At 51.0% G+C, this 11,937-nt stretch overlaps 1 protein-coding gene and 1 long non-coding RNA gene across 5 annotated transcripts; one reads left to right on the top strand and one right to left on the bottom strand.

The window, feature by feature from the left end:
* Positions 1-71: 71 nt before the first annotated feature.
* Ap2m1 (adaptor related protein complex 2 subunit mu 1) lies at positions 72-8,900 on the top strand. Of its 3 annotated transcripts, NM_053837.2 has the most exon segments (12): positions 142-169; positions 2,398-2,514; positions 4,098-4,363; positions 5,189-5,271; positions 5,656-5,661; positions 5,819-5,954; positions 6,085-6,226; positions 6,620-6,739; positions 6,865-7,000; positions 7,103-7,200; positions 7,606-7,717; positions 8,169-8,900. In NM_053837.2, coding segments are annotated over 11 exon segments (1,308 nt in total). In that variant the 5' UTR covers positions 142-169; positions 2,398-2,440; the 3' UTR covers positions 8,304-8,900.
* LOC102551795 (uncharacterized) lies at positions 8,507-11,866 on the bottom strand. 2 transcript variants are annotated; one of them, XR_015633684.1, is made up of 3 exons: positions 11,834-11,866; positions 9,650-9,743; positions 8,507-9,295 (listed from the first exon to the last, which is right to left on the bottom strand). It is a non-coding gene; the product is annotated as an uncharacterized LOC102551795 (long non-coding RNA). The 2 variants fall into 2 exon arrangements; XR_015633685.1 differs by lacking the exon at positions 9,650-9,743.
* Between the last annotated feature and the right edge of the window lie 71 nt (positions 11,867-11,937).

The following is an 11,937-nucleotide window of genomic DNA, read 5'->3' as shown; positions in this document are numbered from 1 at the left end:
CTTGTAGTCGCCGCTGGAGGTGAGCGCGCAGGCGCAGCTGCGGGCGGGGCGGGGCGGGGCGGGAGCACTGCAGTGAAAGCGGAGGCAGCAGACAGGCGAGCTGGGGGCGGGCGGACATCTTGTGATCCGAGAGTGGCCAGGCCTGCCTTGTGGGGGCTGCTGACTCCAGGTGAGCTGGGAAGCTTGACTTAGAGATCCTTACCGGGCGGCGAGGGTGCCGTGGTCACCTGCCCTGCCCCGCACTGTGCTGGGTGGAAAACTGCCCGCACCCGGGAGTGGCCTCAGCCTCCAGACCCGGGAGGGAGCAGACGACCGGGCGGGGGTGCCTTGGGCGCGATTGCAGCAAGGGCGGGGAACGACGCCCTCCAGTAACCCGCTGGGCGTCTCCGGGAGGAGACTCGGGCCGGAATCCTAGAGCCGGGGACCCCGCGCGGCGCCCCATCCCTAGAATCCTGACAACCGCTCAACCCCGAGGTTTCCCATTCTCCCATCCCCCAGGACATTGACATCCCCTGGTGCCACTCCCTTGGACAGTGACAGGTCTCTCTGGAACACTGAGAGATTCCTTCCTCCTGGTTTACCCCCCACTGCTCTTCTACCTCAGACCTATGACAGCCCCCGCATCCCTTGGTGACATCTCCTCGGCCTAGATGTCTCCCCCCTCTGCTGAGAAAAACTCCACCAACCCCTCATGCTTCACTAAAAGAAGAGTAGGCCCTATCTCTCAGCTTTCTCTTTTTCTACTGTCTATCTTTTCGCCTTGTTTTGCTCCTCCAAAGCTCCTATGACCTTTGTCATAGGAGAACTTGAGGGACTCCCACAGCTGTATTTGCTGCTGTGGGGTCATCCTGGTCTATTGCTAGCAATTACAGCTAATCGGTCCCTTAACTAAATATTCCATTTCTGTCCAGGACACAACACACACACACACACACACACACACACACACCACAACCACAGCCACCTCCACCTCCACCACCACTCCCACCCTCGGCTGATACCTGTGGACTTGGTCCTTTGCTCAGGGGACAACCTCCATTTTGCATTTTCTTTCTCACCTTCTTTGAACTGTGAGACAAGTGTGTCCACTACCTTAGTTGACTTGTGACTGGGTTTCAAGGGTTAACTTTTCAGTTTCAGAAAGTCTTGTTAGACTAACATCAGTGAAATTAATACCAGGGCTAATCCAGAAAAATCTAGAACCAGATTAACCTATTTTCTTAAATATTCTAAATTAATTTTGACCCAAATGAATTTGGGCAGTTGAGACATTCTGTTACCTTGCCCATTGCTTAGTAAACACCAGGCCAGAAGTGACTGACTTGGCAGCTCTGGAGTCACAATTTAGCAGGATTAATGCTACATACAGACCTAATTTTTGTCACATTTTGAAATTTTGATAAGACAGTGACCAGAAATAATTGTAAAGGGGGCTCAAAAAGAAAGAAAGAAAGAAAGAAAGAAAGAAAGAAAGAAAGAAAGAAAGGAAAGAGGGACTTGGCATTTCAGAGTCCTTACTGTTCTTCCAGAAGACCTGAGTTCAGGTCTCAGCCCATGTCGTTTGGTTCAGTACTGCCTGTAACTCAGGCTTGTGGAATGGAGGGCAGGGCTCCACCTGACGTCTAGACTTCCACACACACAGCACACACATTGGCATGCACCTATGTGAAGGTAAAAATGAAATCTTTCTAAGAAGAACTTGGGAGCATTGGAGCATGGTTTGTTCGCCCTGGGCCTCTCTGTTCCTTTGCCTGCTTATCTCACTGCCTGGGGAAGACGAGCCTGCTTCAGCCACATTCCTGGGTTTGTGTTAGAGCCTAAGGGCCTCTTCTCCCACCCCCACCTCACTCTGCACACCCTTTCCTGGAATGTGTAGCCTTGTAGACGGTCATGCTCTGCTGCCTTCTTGGAAGAATAGTGCTTGCTCTAAAAGTTATGCCTGGTGGCGGGCACAAGCTAACTCCTACCGCCTAATCCCTACCGCCATTCCTGCATCCGCGGGCAAGCTTTTCTCTGACTCACTGAAGTTGCGGGGAGTGAGAGTCTGCACAGCAGGGGTTTGAAAAGAATCTTAGCTGAGCTCAGCATTGTGAAGACGACGGGGAGGGGTGCGAGTGGGGGTGGGGGGGTGGTTACTTTCAAGCTCAGCCCTCAGAAAAGACTGAGTAAAATGGCCTTAACCCTGGGCCCCACACTTAAAGTACTGTCTCCTATCCAGTGTGGAATAAACAGGAACTGGAGCCTCACTGTGCGTGCAGGCGGGGCTTCCTTGGGAGGGCTGCAGGGTCACTTGCTAGAGGACTGAGTCAGGAAAAAAGGCAGCCCTGTACAGCCCCGCTGAGATGGGCAAGGGATCTAAAGATTTCCCCATTCCCTATCCCCACCTTTCCTACCTAGGTCTGTTCTCAGAGCAATGGGTCACAGAGACTGAGCTGCCGCCATGATCGGAGGCTTATTCATCTATAATCACAAGGGGGAGGTGCTTATCTCCCGAGTCTACAGAGATGACATCGGGTAAGTCCCCTGCCTCAGCACGCTGTGCCCCAACCCCCCCATCGCCTCAGCCTGAGCATGCAATATAGCCTGGTTCCATTGGGCATCGGCCCAGCTGCTAGGCTCAGGGCCTGGGGATGACACCTCCACCCCCTAGGGTTAGGAACTCCTGCCCTTCCTGCTCCCTGTAGGTCTGGTCTGGTGGCTGAAGATGAGTGCTTTTGCCTGGTCAGGTTGATTCTTCCTTTCAGGAGGGAGCACTATCTCCTGTGGGTGTGGTTAGTGTGTGCTCGGTGGTACTAATCCATCTAAATCTTGCTTTCAAATCCTTCTCATACTGAGAGCCTTCCCTAGATCCCCTTAAAACCCCTCTCTAGTCTGTTGACTCAGCTGTTTTCTGTTCTTCTGGACCCTCCCTGGTTGTGAACAGGCTGCGCTCTGTGGGTCATGCTGCCTTTGTAGTTCATCCGGGTGGACCTGGGTAGCGCCTAAGACCTCAGGTCTTACAAAGAGTCACTGCAGCCTCACTTCTCTCTCTGCTTCACGCTCTGGCCTCCTCCACTGTATAACCTGAGGTTAGGCTCCTCTGGTTCTTCCTACCTTGGTTATCCCCCCCCCCCCCAAAAAAAAAAACCCTTGAGATAAATAGAGACTTCTGATAGCTCTCCTACCTTCTTGCCTCCCTGGCTGATGGGCTAGCTTGGTGTGGCTGTATCCATATATATTTTTTTTATTTATTTATTTATTTATTTTTTTTGGTGGTAAAGCTGACCTAGATTTTGTGGCAGTGCCTAGCCTAAGTAAACCTGGCTGGTCCATCCCTTCCTGCTCCTCCCACCCTGGATGGTCCTGGTTTATGCCACCGCTGGGCCACATGACACCCCGCATGCCTTAGTGTGCTCTCTACCTGTTGCCTGTCTTGTCCGCCTCTCCCTCATGCTCTGTGCTACCCACCGTGGTGTGTTGTGTGTCGTCTAACCCTCTCTCTCCTTGCTGTCACTCTCCTCTCGCTGACGTCATTTCTCTCATCCCATCTCATTGGCTGATGTAGCAATAGGTAAGCAGCCTGTGAAGCTGCCGCTCAGGTACAAGTGGGTTGGGGGTCCTCCCCCCTCCAATTGTTTTCCTTCATCATTTTTTATTCCCTAAACTTCAGGAATCAGACCTTAGAGAAGAGGTGGGTGGCATAGTCCACAGCCCCTCTTCCCCTTTAGAGCAGAGTCTTCTTGAGGTCATACAAGTTTGTCCAACTCCCAGAGGAGTTGGCTTTTCCCACTGGTGGGCCCAGTAGAGATCTCCTTCTCTTCAGGGCCTGGAACTTCTGGAAAGCAGAGAGGGGACATCTTGGGTGTATCTGGGGAAGTAAAGACAGGGCTAGGGCTCAGTTTATTAACACTACACGCACCCTTCCATAGTTACCATTTGACTCCCCCTTCAGGAGCAGGCCAGTGCAGAACCTTCCTGACCCTGCTGGGGTATCAGAGGGAAGCCTGTAGAGAGGTCAGGTTTCGGTGACGTGGAGGGGAGGCCGCCAGCAGCTGCAGGTGATCCTCATGGGGTGAGGTCTGCCTAAGTGCTGACCGCCTCTGCGTCTCTTCCCGTAGGAGGAATGCAGTGGATGCCTTTCGCGTCAATGTCATTCACGCACGGCAGCAGGTGCGCAGCCCTGTCACAAACATCGCTCGCACCAGCTTCTTCCATGTTAAGCGGTCCAACATCTGGCTGGCAGCAGTCACCAAGCAGAATGTCAATGCCGCCATGGTCTTCGAATTCCTCTACAAGATGTGTGATGTAATGGCTGCTTACTTTGGCAAGATCAGCGAGGAGAACATCAAGAACAATTTCGTGCTCATATACGAGCTGCTGGACGGTGAGGTGTTTGGGGACCGATGGCCGCGGTGGGGACTGACCCAAAAGGGAGCAATCTAGAGCTCGCAGCACACTCCGAACTTTATTGCTTGAGTCTGTGACCTCTTAGGTGATGAGCTCTGTGTCCCTGATGCAGCCAGTCTGAATCCATTCCTAAAGATTGTTTTAGAGTAGAACTCAAAAATAGGCCAGCGGGTGCGGGGAGGAGACTTTGGCCTTCGCTGGGCTAAGAACCTGACTGAGTGAGATTTGGTGGCTGAGCAACCATCTTCACAGACAGAGCCAGCTCTCATCTCCACTCCTCCAGGGCCTGGAGAGGAAGTCCTAGATAGTCCCTTGGCTGTGCTCTTTTCTCTTGTAGCATCTGTAACTACTTCCCTTTTATCACCATCTGTTTTCTGGAGAAAAGGAGGGCTCAGGGTTTTTTTTATCCTCTTACCCACTGACCATGTGAGTCTTCTATGAATTTTTTTTACATATGAAAAACATATTTTCTCATGAAGAACAAATCATGCTGAATGCTGGAAGCTAGAAAACCTTGCTGTAGATATAGACAATTCTGCACAGCCCCAGGATCTGTGCTCCACAGGCATATCCAGGCCAGAGGAAGGATTGGAATGAAGGAGCCTTCGTTTTCTCCAGAAGCTAGTAGTTCCCTTCTTTTTGTTATTGAAACAGGGTTTCTCTGTGTAGCCCTGTGGTATTGGAACTGGCTCTGTAGACCTGGCCAGTCTTGATTGAACTCAGCCACCTGCCTCTGCCTCCTGAGTGTGAGGATTAAAGGACTATACCACACTGCTAGGCTATAATTCCCTTCTTTTTACAGAGATTCTGGACTTTGGCTACCCACAGAACTCAGAGACAGGTGCACTGAAAACCTTCATCACCCAACAGGGTATCAAGAGTCAGGTACTTAAATTAATTGTATAGAACAGAAGTAGGGTGGGCCTCAAACTCCTTTCTTTCCTATGATGCCCAGCCTCATTCTAGCTGACTCATGAGCTTGCCCTTGACAGGAAGTGCTAGCCTCAGCCTCCTACCATGACTGCAGGCCTCTTTTGCTCTGGATAGCTCTCCTGCCCCAGAAGCTGCCAGCTCAGCACCTCTATTACGAGGAATACAGCTCAGTTGGTTTCTTCTCCGTGGAGGGTGTGGGTGTGGCTGCTCTGCAGGCCTTGTGTTCCTCAGAAGAGCACATGGGCTTTCTCCTCAGACTCAAGCCTCATAGCTCTCTCCCTTTGCTTCCTCACCACGCTGCTTCCTGTTGCACCTTGCTGGCTCTGCGGTCTCTAGCATCAGGTAAGCTGTTCCTCGTGTTTCTCATTGCAGCTTCACTCGTTCTGTAGACCTTGCCGAGTTACAGACTGATGAACAGGAGGGAGGCTGATGTGAGACGGTGGGGAGAGGGTCATGGGAGGGGGGTGGTGAGGTCATCGGCCACCTTTACCTCATTTAGACAAAAGAAGAGCAGTCCCAGATCACCAGCCAGGTGACTGGGCAAATTGGCTGGAGGCGGGAAGGCATCAAGTATCGTCGGAATGAACTCTTCCTAGATGTTCTGGAGAGTGTGAACCTGCTTATGTCCCCACAGGGTGAGTGTCTTCTCATGACGAAACCGGTGTGTGCGAGGAGACGGTGGGGGGGGGGGTTGGGGAGGGGGTGAGGGTGAGTCCTGGCCTGCCGGGTGGCTCAGCTGCTCCCTGTTCTCTGTTCTGTCACCAGGGCAGGTGCTGAGTGCCCATGTGTCGGGCCGGGTGGTGATGAAGAGTTACCTGAGCGGCATGCCTGAGTGCAAGTTTGGAATGAATGACAAGATTGTCATAGAAAAGCAGGGCAAAGGCACAGCCGATGAAACAAGCAAGAGGTACCTGAGGCTGGGAGGTCAAGGGACACAAAGATGGGCGAGCCTTTGAGAGTCCAGTGAGGCCTAGTGGACTCCAGCTTCCCTTTGGAGTTCATTTCTGCTGGAGTTGCTAACTGTCTCCCCAAGTCCTCCTTGTCTGGTTAGTCTTGGCATCGATAGTAAGACCGTCTCTGTCCTTGGAGAGCAAGCTCCTTTGTTTGGTCCCCAGCAACAAAGTTCTCAGGAGATAAGGAACCCGAAGGCTTTCCCACACCTCAGACTGCAGAGCAGGGAGTCCCAAGTCAGAAAGCTGTGTTCTGGAAACTTCCAGTGATGTTTGTGGCTAGCCTGCTATGGCATGATCAGTTACTCTGACACGTACTGTACCTATCTGAGCTCTGCTTCTGTTTATAGTGGTAAGCAGTCGATCGCCATTGATGACTGCACCTTTCACCAGTGTGTGCGACTCAGCAAGTTTGACTCTGAGCGGAGCATCAGCTTTATCCCTCCTGATGGAGAGTTTGAACTCATGAGGTGCCACGGAGGTGTGGGGGAGCCGGGGCTGTGGGGGAAGCAGGGGCAGTAGGGGAGGCAAGGGTGGGATGCACCTGGAAGAAGTAGGACTGTCCCTGTGCTATCATGAGTTCTCTCCTCCAAAGATACCGTACTACCAAGGACATCATCCTGCCTTTCCGGGTGATCCCATTGGTGCGGGAGGTGGGACGCACCAAACTGGAGGTCAAGGTGGTCATCAAGTCCAACTTCAAGCCCTCACTTCTGGCCCAGAAGATTGAGGTGAGGACTGGGGAGGACTTGGAGAGTGAAAACCTGTCTCAGGGAGTAAAGACAGACGATCCAGGTCTTCCCAAAGCGCACTGACAGGTGTGTCACTCCTAGGTGAGGATCCCAACCCCATTGAACACAAGCGGGGTGCAAGTGATCTGCATGAAGGGGAAGGCCAAGTACAAGGCCAGCGAGAACGCCATTGTATGGAAGTGAGTCCTCAGGAGGCCACAGGCAGGCTCAAGACACCAGTGTCCCTTCCCGTTTAGTTTCACCTTCTGTCCTCTTGTGTGGGACATGGGGTGTGAGAAGAGTGCATGCTTCTCCAGGATCCTATATCCTATGCGCGCGCGCGCGTGTGTGTGTGTGTGTGTGTGTGTGTGTGTGTGTGTGTGAGCGTGTGTGTGTGTGTGTGTGAGCGTGTGTAAAACTTGCTCGTGCACTTGAGCTTGTATGTGTCTAATTTTCAAGACTCTTCCCACTGGCCCTTGTCTTGTGTCTGAAGCATACAGTCTGGGTGAGGGAGAGCTCACCCAACGTCTAAGAAACTGCAGCCCTGAGTGCTGAAAGTGTGGCAAACTCCCACAGCCCCCTGCTGTCCATTTCCCCGTTCCTAGGATCAAGCGCATGGCAGGCATGAAGGAATCACAGATCAGCGCAGAGATTGAGCTCCTGCCCACCAATGATAAGAAGAAATGGGCTCGGCCCCCCATTTCCATGAACTTTGAGGTATGGCAGAGGAGGGGCGTAGTGCCATGGCTGGGTGTGATGGGAGAGTCCTCCATCATTTGGATTAGACTCCTCTTATGAGCGAGGGAACAGGGCCTAGCGGGGAGATGTCTTGAATTGATAGACCCGTAGAGACACATTTGCTTTGTGTGAATAAGACACATTTTCTCCGTTTTATTTTCAAGTCCATAGTATTGACAGGGATAAGTATGTTCCCTGCTAGTTCTCCGGGATAGGTAGTTCAAAGGTAATGCTCTGGCTACCTAATAATTAGAGGAATAGTTTTCATCACCACAACTAGGATCTGCCGTAGATGTGAGCTGATTCCCAGTAACTCAGATAAGCTCTCTTCACATGGTAGTTTTCTAGTGAACTCCCCCCACCCTAGTCAACTTGCCCGAGTACTGTGATAGAAAGGCCATGTTCCTAACTGGAGCTGTCCTCTGCCCAGGTGCCATTTGCGCCTTCTGGCCTCAAGGTGCGCTACTTGAAGGTATTTGAGCCGAAGCTGAACTACAGCGACCACGATGTCATCAAATGGGTGCGCTACATTGGCCGAAGTGGCATTTACGAAACCCGCTGCTAGCTGCCCCGCTGCGGCTGGCCCACATCCTGCCCACCCTTTCCACAGGTCCAAGCACCCCCAGTGACCGCTCACCAGTGTCGTTCCTCCCTCCTGCTCTGCCTCCTTCCCTTCCCAATAGCCCCTGAGTATAGGTCTGAACCGGCCACATCACAGTGGGACTGGTCAGGCAGTCCCTAGCTTCCTGGGAGGGTGGTTTTTGAGGCTTCTGTCTGTCTGTCCTGGCTTAGTGCCAGGCCCTGAGTTTTGTGACCAAAGCCAGGTGGTCCCCTCTTCTCTCTACCCTGTGGCCACACCTCTGCAGTGGGAAGGTTGAATACCCTTACCTCAGAGCTCCCCCAACGGCCAGTAACGGATCCCCAGTCATTAGTCCCTACTCTGCTTTGGGATAGTATGAGCTTCGTTTTGTACACGTGTGACTTTGTCCAGTTATAAACCCAATAAACTGTAGACTGGAAGTGCTGGCCCAGTGTTAATGGGGCTGTGGGGAGGGTCTGATGGGACTCTGCAGCCCTGGCTGTCCTGGAACCTGTGTGTAGACTGGCCTCAAACTTAGAGATCTGCCTCGGGAGTGCTGGGATTAAAGTGTGCACCACCATACCAGGCTTTGTCTTGTTTGGATCTTGCTGCTTGTAGCTGGGGCTGACCTGGAACTCACTATGTAGACCAGACTGTCCTTGGATTTGGGTGAGCTGTGTGTCTAGCTTCTTGTGTTCCACTCCACACCTTGTTTACTTTGTTTCCATTGTGTGAGTGAGGTGGCTGAACCCTCCTCTCTGCCTCCTTCTCCCAAGTGCAATGTTGCAAGTGTTCAGGTTTTCTAATTAGCACAGAGGCAACATTTGTATTTGTTCCTTCAGGAAAGATATTTTCCCCATGCATCTTGTCAAACTCTGGTGAAAACCTTCATTCCTCCAGAGTTCCTAAGGGGATTGGTTGTTCCAAAGATCTTGTATGTTAGGACAGACAAAGAGTAGGGTTTCAGCTTTTATAACCTAGAAAAAAAAAATCTAGAGTAAATTTCAAGCATATGAAAAATAACAGATTTCCCATGTCGTATCACCCAGCTTCAACATTAATCAATTCATGGCCAATGCCAGTATTAACGTAAGCTACTTGATAAAACTTTCTATGATTGTATCGGGATCCAGCCATAGTATCTGATCCCCTGCATCTGGAGTTAACTCATAAAGAGTTACCTGATGTGGGTGCTAAGACTAGACGTAGTTCTCTGTAAGAGAAGTGTGTGCTCTTCACCGCTGAGCTATTTCTCCAGCTCCTAATTGTCTTTGGTTATTTTAAATTTATTTTCTTTTTATGTCTATGAGTGGTTTACTTGCATCACTCACATGCAGTACTCCCCAGAGCCACAAGGGGGAATTGGACTCTCCTGGAAGTGGAGTTGTCAGCAGTCATTTGGGTGCTGAGAACCAAGCCCAAATCCTTTGAAAAAGCAGCAAGAGGCCGGAGGTTATTGTTGTGTTCTTTAACTGCCTTCACCTTATTTTTCAAGACAGAGACTCACTGAACCTGGACCTCTGATTCTGCTCAGTGGACTAGCTAGTCCGTCCCAGGCATCCTACCTTGCCTGCCCAGCACTGGGATTCAGGGTGTGAGTAATGACGCTCACTTCACAGCACAGGAGACAGAGTAACTGACATAAAGCAGACAGGAAGACAGACGAAGATGCCTGGCTGGCCCTATGGTCTGACACAAAACAATATTTTTAGACTCCCTGATCTATATTTAAAAAAAAAAAAAAAAATCCTGCTCCCTTCTTTTCCCCAATAGGCTGATATTCCAGAGAGTTTTGGTCTCTCCCAGTGTTTTTCTACCACTGTTCCCACCCCAAATCCCCTATCCTCCTGGGGCTGAAGCACCCTCCCTGATTTCCTGATCCATCAGCTCGGTTACACAGCTACTACTCAATTCTAAAGTAAACTGGAGGCGCCTGAGTATATTCTATACAGAAAGCAGACTTACAGGTATGTGTGTGTCACTTTGACTTTTACTTGGGTACTAGGGATCAAACTTAGGTCCCACAGGTACAGAACAAGCACTTCCCCCAAGCCGTTTCTCCAGCCACTGGCCTGCGTTTACTGTAACCTGGCTATTAGGTTAAATTTAGAGGTTCGAATGCTGCTTTGTTAACACAGATGTTAGTACAGCCCTGAATGGCCTCAGACTCCCCAACTGCCTCCCCAGGATTATACACATACGGGTGTATTCAGTAGCTCACTGAGACTGGGAGAATTGAAACAAGGTTTCAAATGACCCCTGACAGGCCTCAAACTCATTTTGTAGTAGTGGGGTGACCATGATTTTTTTTTGTTTTGTTTTGTTTTGTTTTGTTTTCCTTCTTAGGTTTGTCTCTTTACCCTGGATGTCCTGGAATTCTGTAGATCAGGGTGTCCTTGAACTCAGAGATCTGCCTTTCTCTGCCTCCTGAGTGCTGGGATTAAGGGTGGGTTCCATCACTGCCTGGCAACCTTGAATTCTTGATCCTTCTATCACTGCCTCCTGAATGTTGGGGTTACTAGCATGCCACCGCGCCCTGTTTTATGAGGTCCTGGGGATCAAACACAAAGCCTCAGGATAAGAACATTCTACCAACCAAGCTATAACCTCAAGCATGCTGGTTGCTTTTTTTTTTTTTTTTTTTTTGGTTCTTTTTTTTCCGGAGCTGGGGACCGAACCCAGGGCCTTGCGCTTGGAAGCGCTCTACCACTGAGCTAAATCCCCAACCCCATGCTGATAGCTTTTTAACTTCAAACACCAAGACTGGCAGCATCCCCGTTGCAACAATACTTAAGCCAGATGAATGGGCAGTACAGTGTAGTCAAATGCCTCTAACTCCTGCACTTGGGCGGCAGGCAGGAGGTTCAGTAGTTCTTGGTTAGCTTGGGCTATCTAGGGCGATTGTCTCAAAAATTGTATATAGGGGTGTAATTTGAACGCATTGGAACAAGGTTTGCTAAACTTGACAATCTTGGGGGGTGGGGGGGCTGTTTTTTACAGACACTGAGATCCAGGGTGTAAGAAAATGTGCTCTGTCTGTAGGCCCAGGATGAACAAGAATTTATAAAGGCTTTCTTGTTCAGGTTTTCTGGAGGTGGGTGAGGTTGTGCCTTGTGGTGGTGGAAGAACGAAACGGCATCATTCTCAGTAACCTGGTTGAACACCTATGAAGTGTGAAGGAACTGAGGACAGGGCAAAGGGGCAAGGGGAAGGTTGGTCCTCACCAAGCTGATTCAACTAGCAGGACTAAATAAAACCGATAGACTGCGGACTGAGTTTCGAGAGCTGGCGTGAGTCAGCAAAATGCCGAGGACTAAAGGACTTGGTGGGCGAGCAGCGGCACGCGCCTGCGGGGAAAGTCTCCAAGCTGCAAAGCAGCTCTCTCCCACGATACCCTGAGTCTAGGCGGGACTCCCCTTGCAGCACCTCCTATGCTCCCCGCTATGATAAACCTTGGGTGACTCTACCACGCCCCTCGATACAACCTACACTTTGCAGACAGCGAAAACCCTTACAGGTGGTTAACGTGTACGCAAAACTGGAACTGCGCAGGCGTAGAGCCTGCCACGCCTGCTGGACTCCGCGGCGCTTGCGTCCCGTTCCTCTAGGCCCGCCTCTG

Source organism: Rattus norvegicus, chromosome 11, assembly GCF_021556685.1.
Source record: "Rattus norvegicus strain SHRSP/BbbUtx chromosome 11, alternate assembly SHRSP_T2T, whole genome shotgun sequence".
NCBI classification, from domain to species: Eukaryota; Metazoa; Chordata; class Mammalia; order Rodentia; family Muridae; genus Rattus; species Rattus norvegicus.
The sequence above is the reverse complement of the archived record's forward strand: the minus strand, read 5'-3'. Positions and strand labels throughout refer to the sequence as shown.

Excerpts from the sequence above, each read along its gene's own strand:
- Ap2m1 (XM_087575249.1), top strand. The coding sequence starts at position 2,441 with ATGATCGGAGGCTTATTCATCTATAATCACAAGGGGGAGGTGCTTATC. Across the intron at positions 2,515-4,097 it reads GTCTACAGAGATGACATCGG|GAGGAATGCAGTGGATGCCT; the intron begins GTAAGTCCCCTG and ends CTCTTCCCGTAG. Across the intron at positions 7,201-7,605 it reads GAGAACGCCATTGTATGGAA|GATCAAGCGCATGGCAGGCA; the intron begins GTGAGTCCTCAG and ends CCCCGTTCCTAG.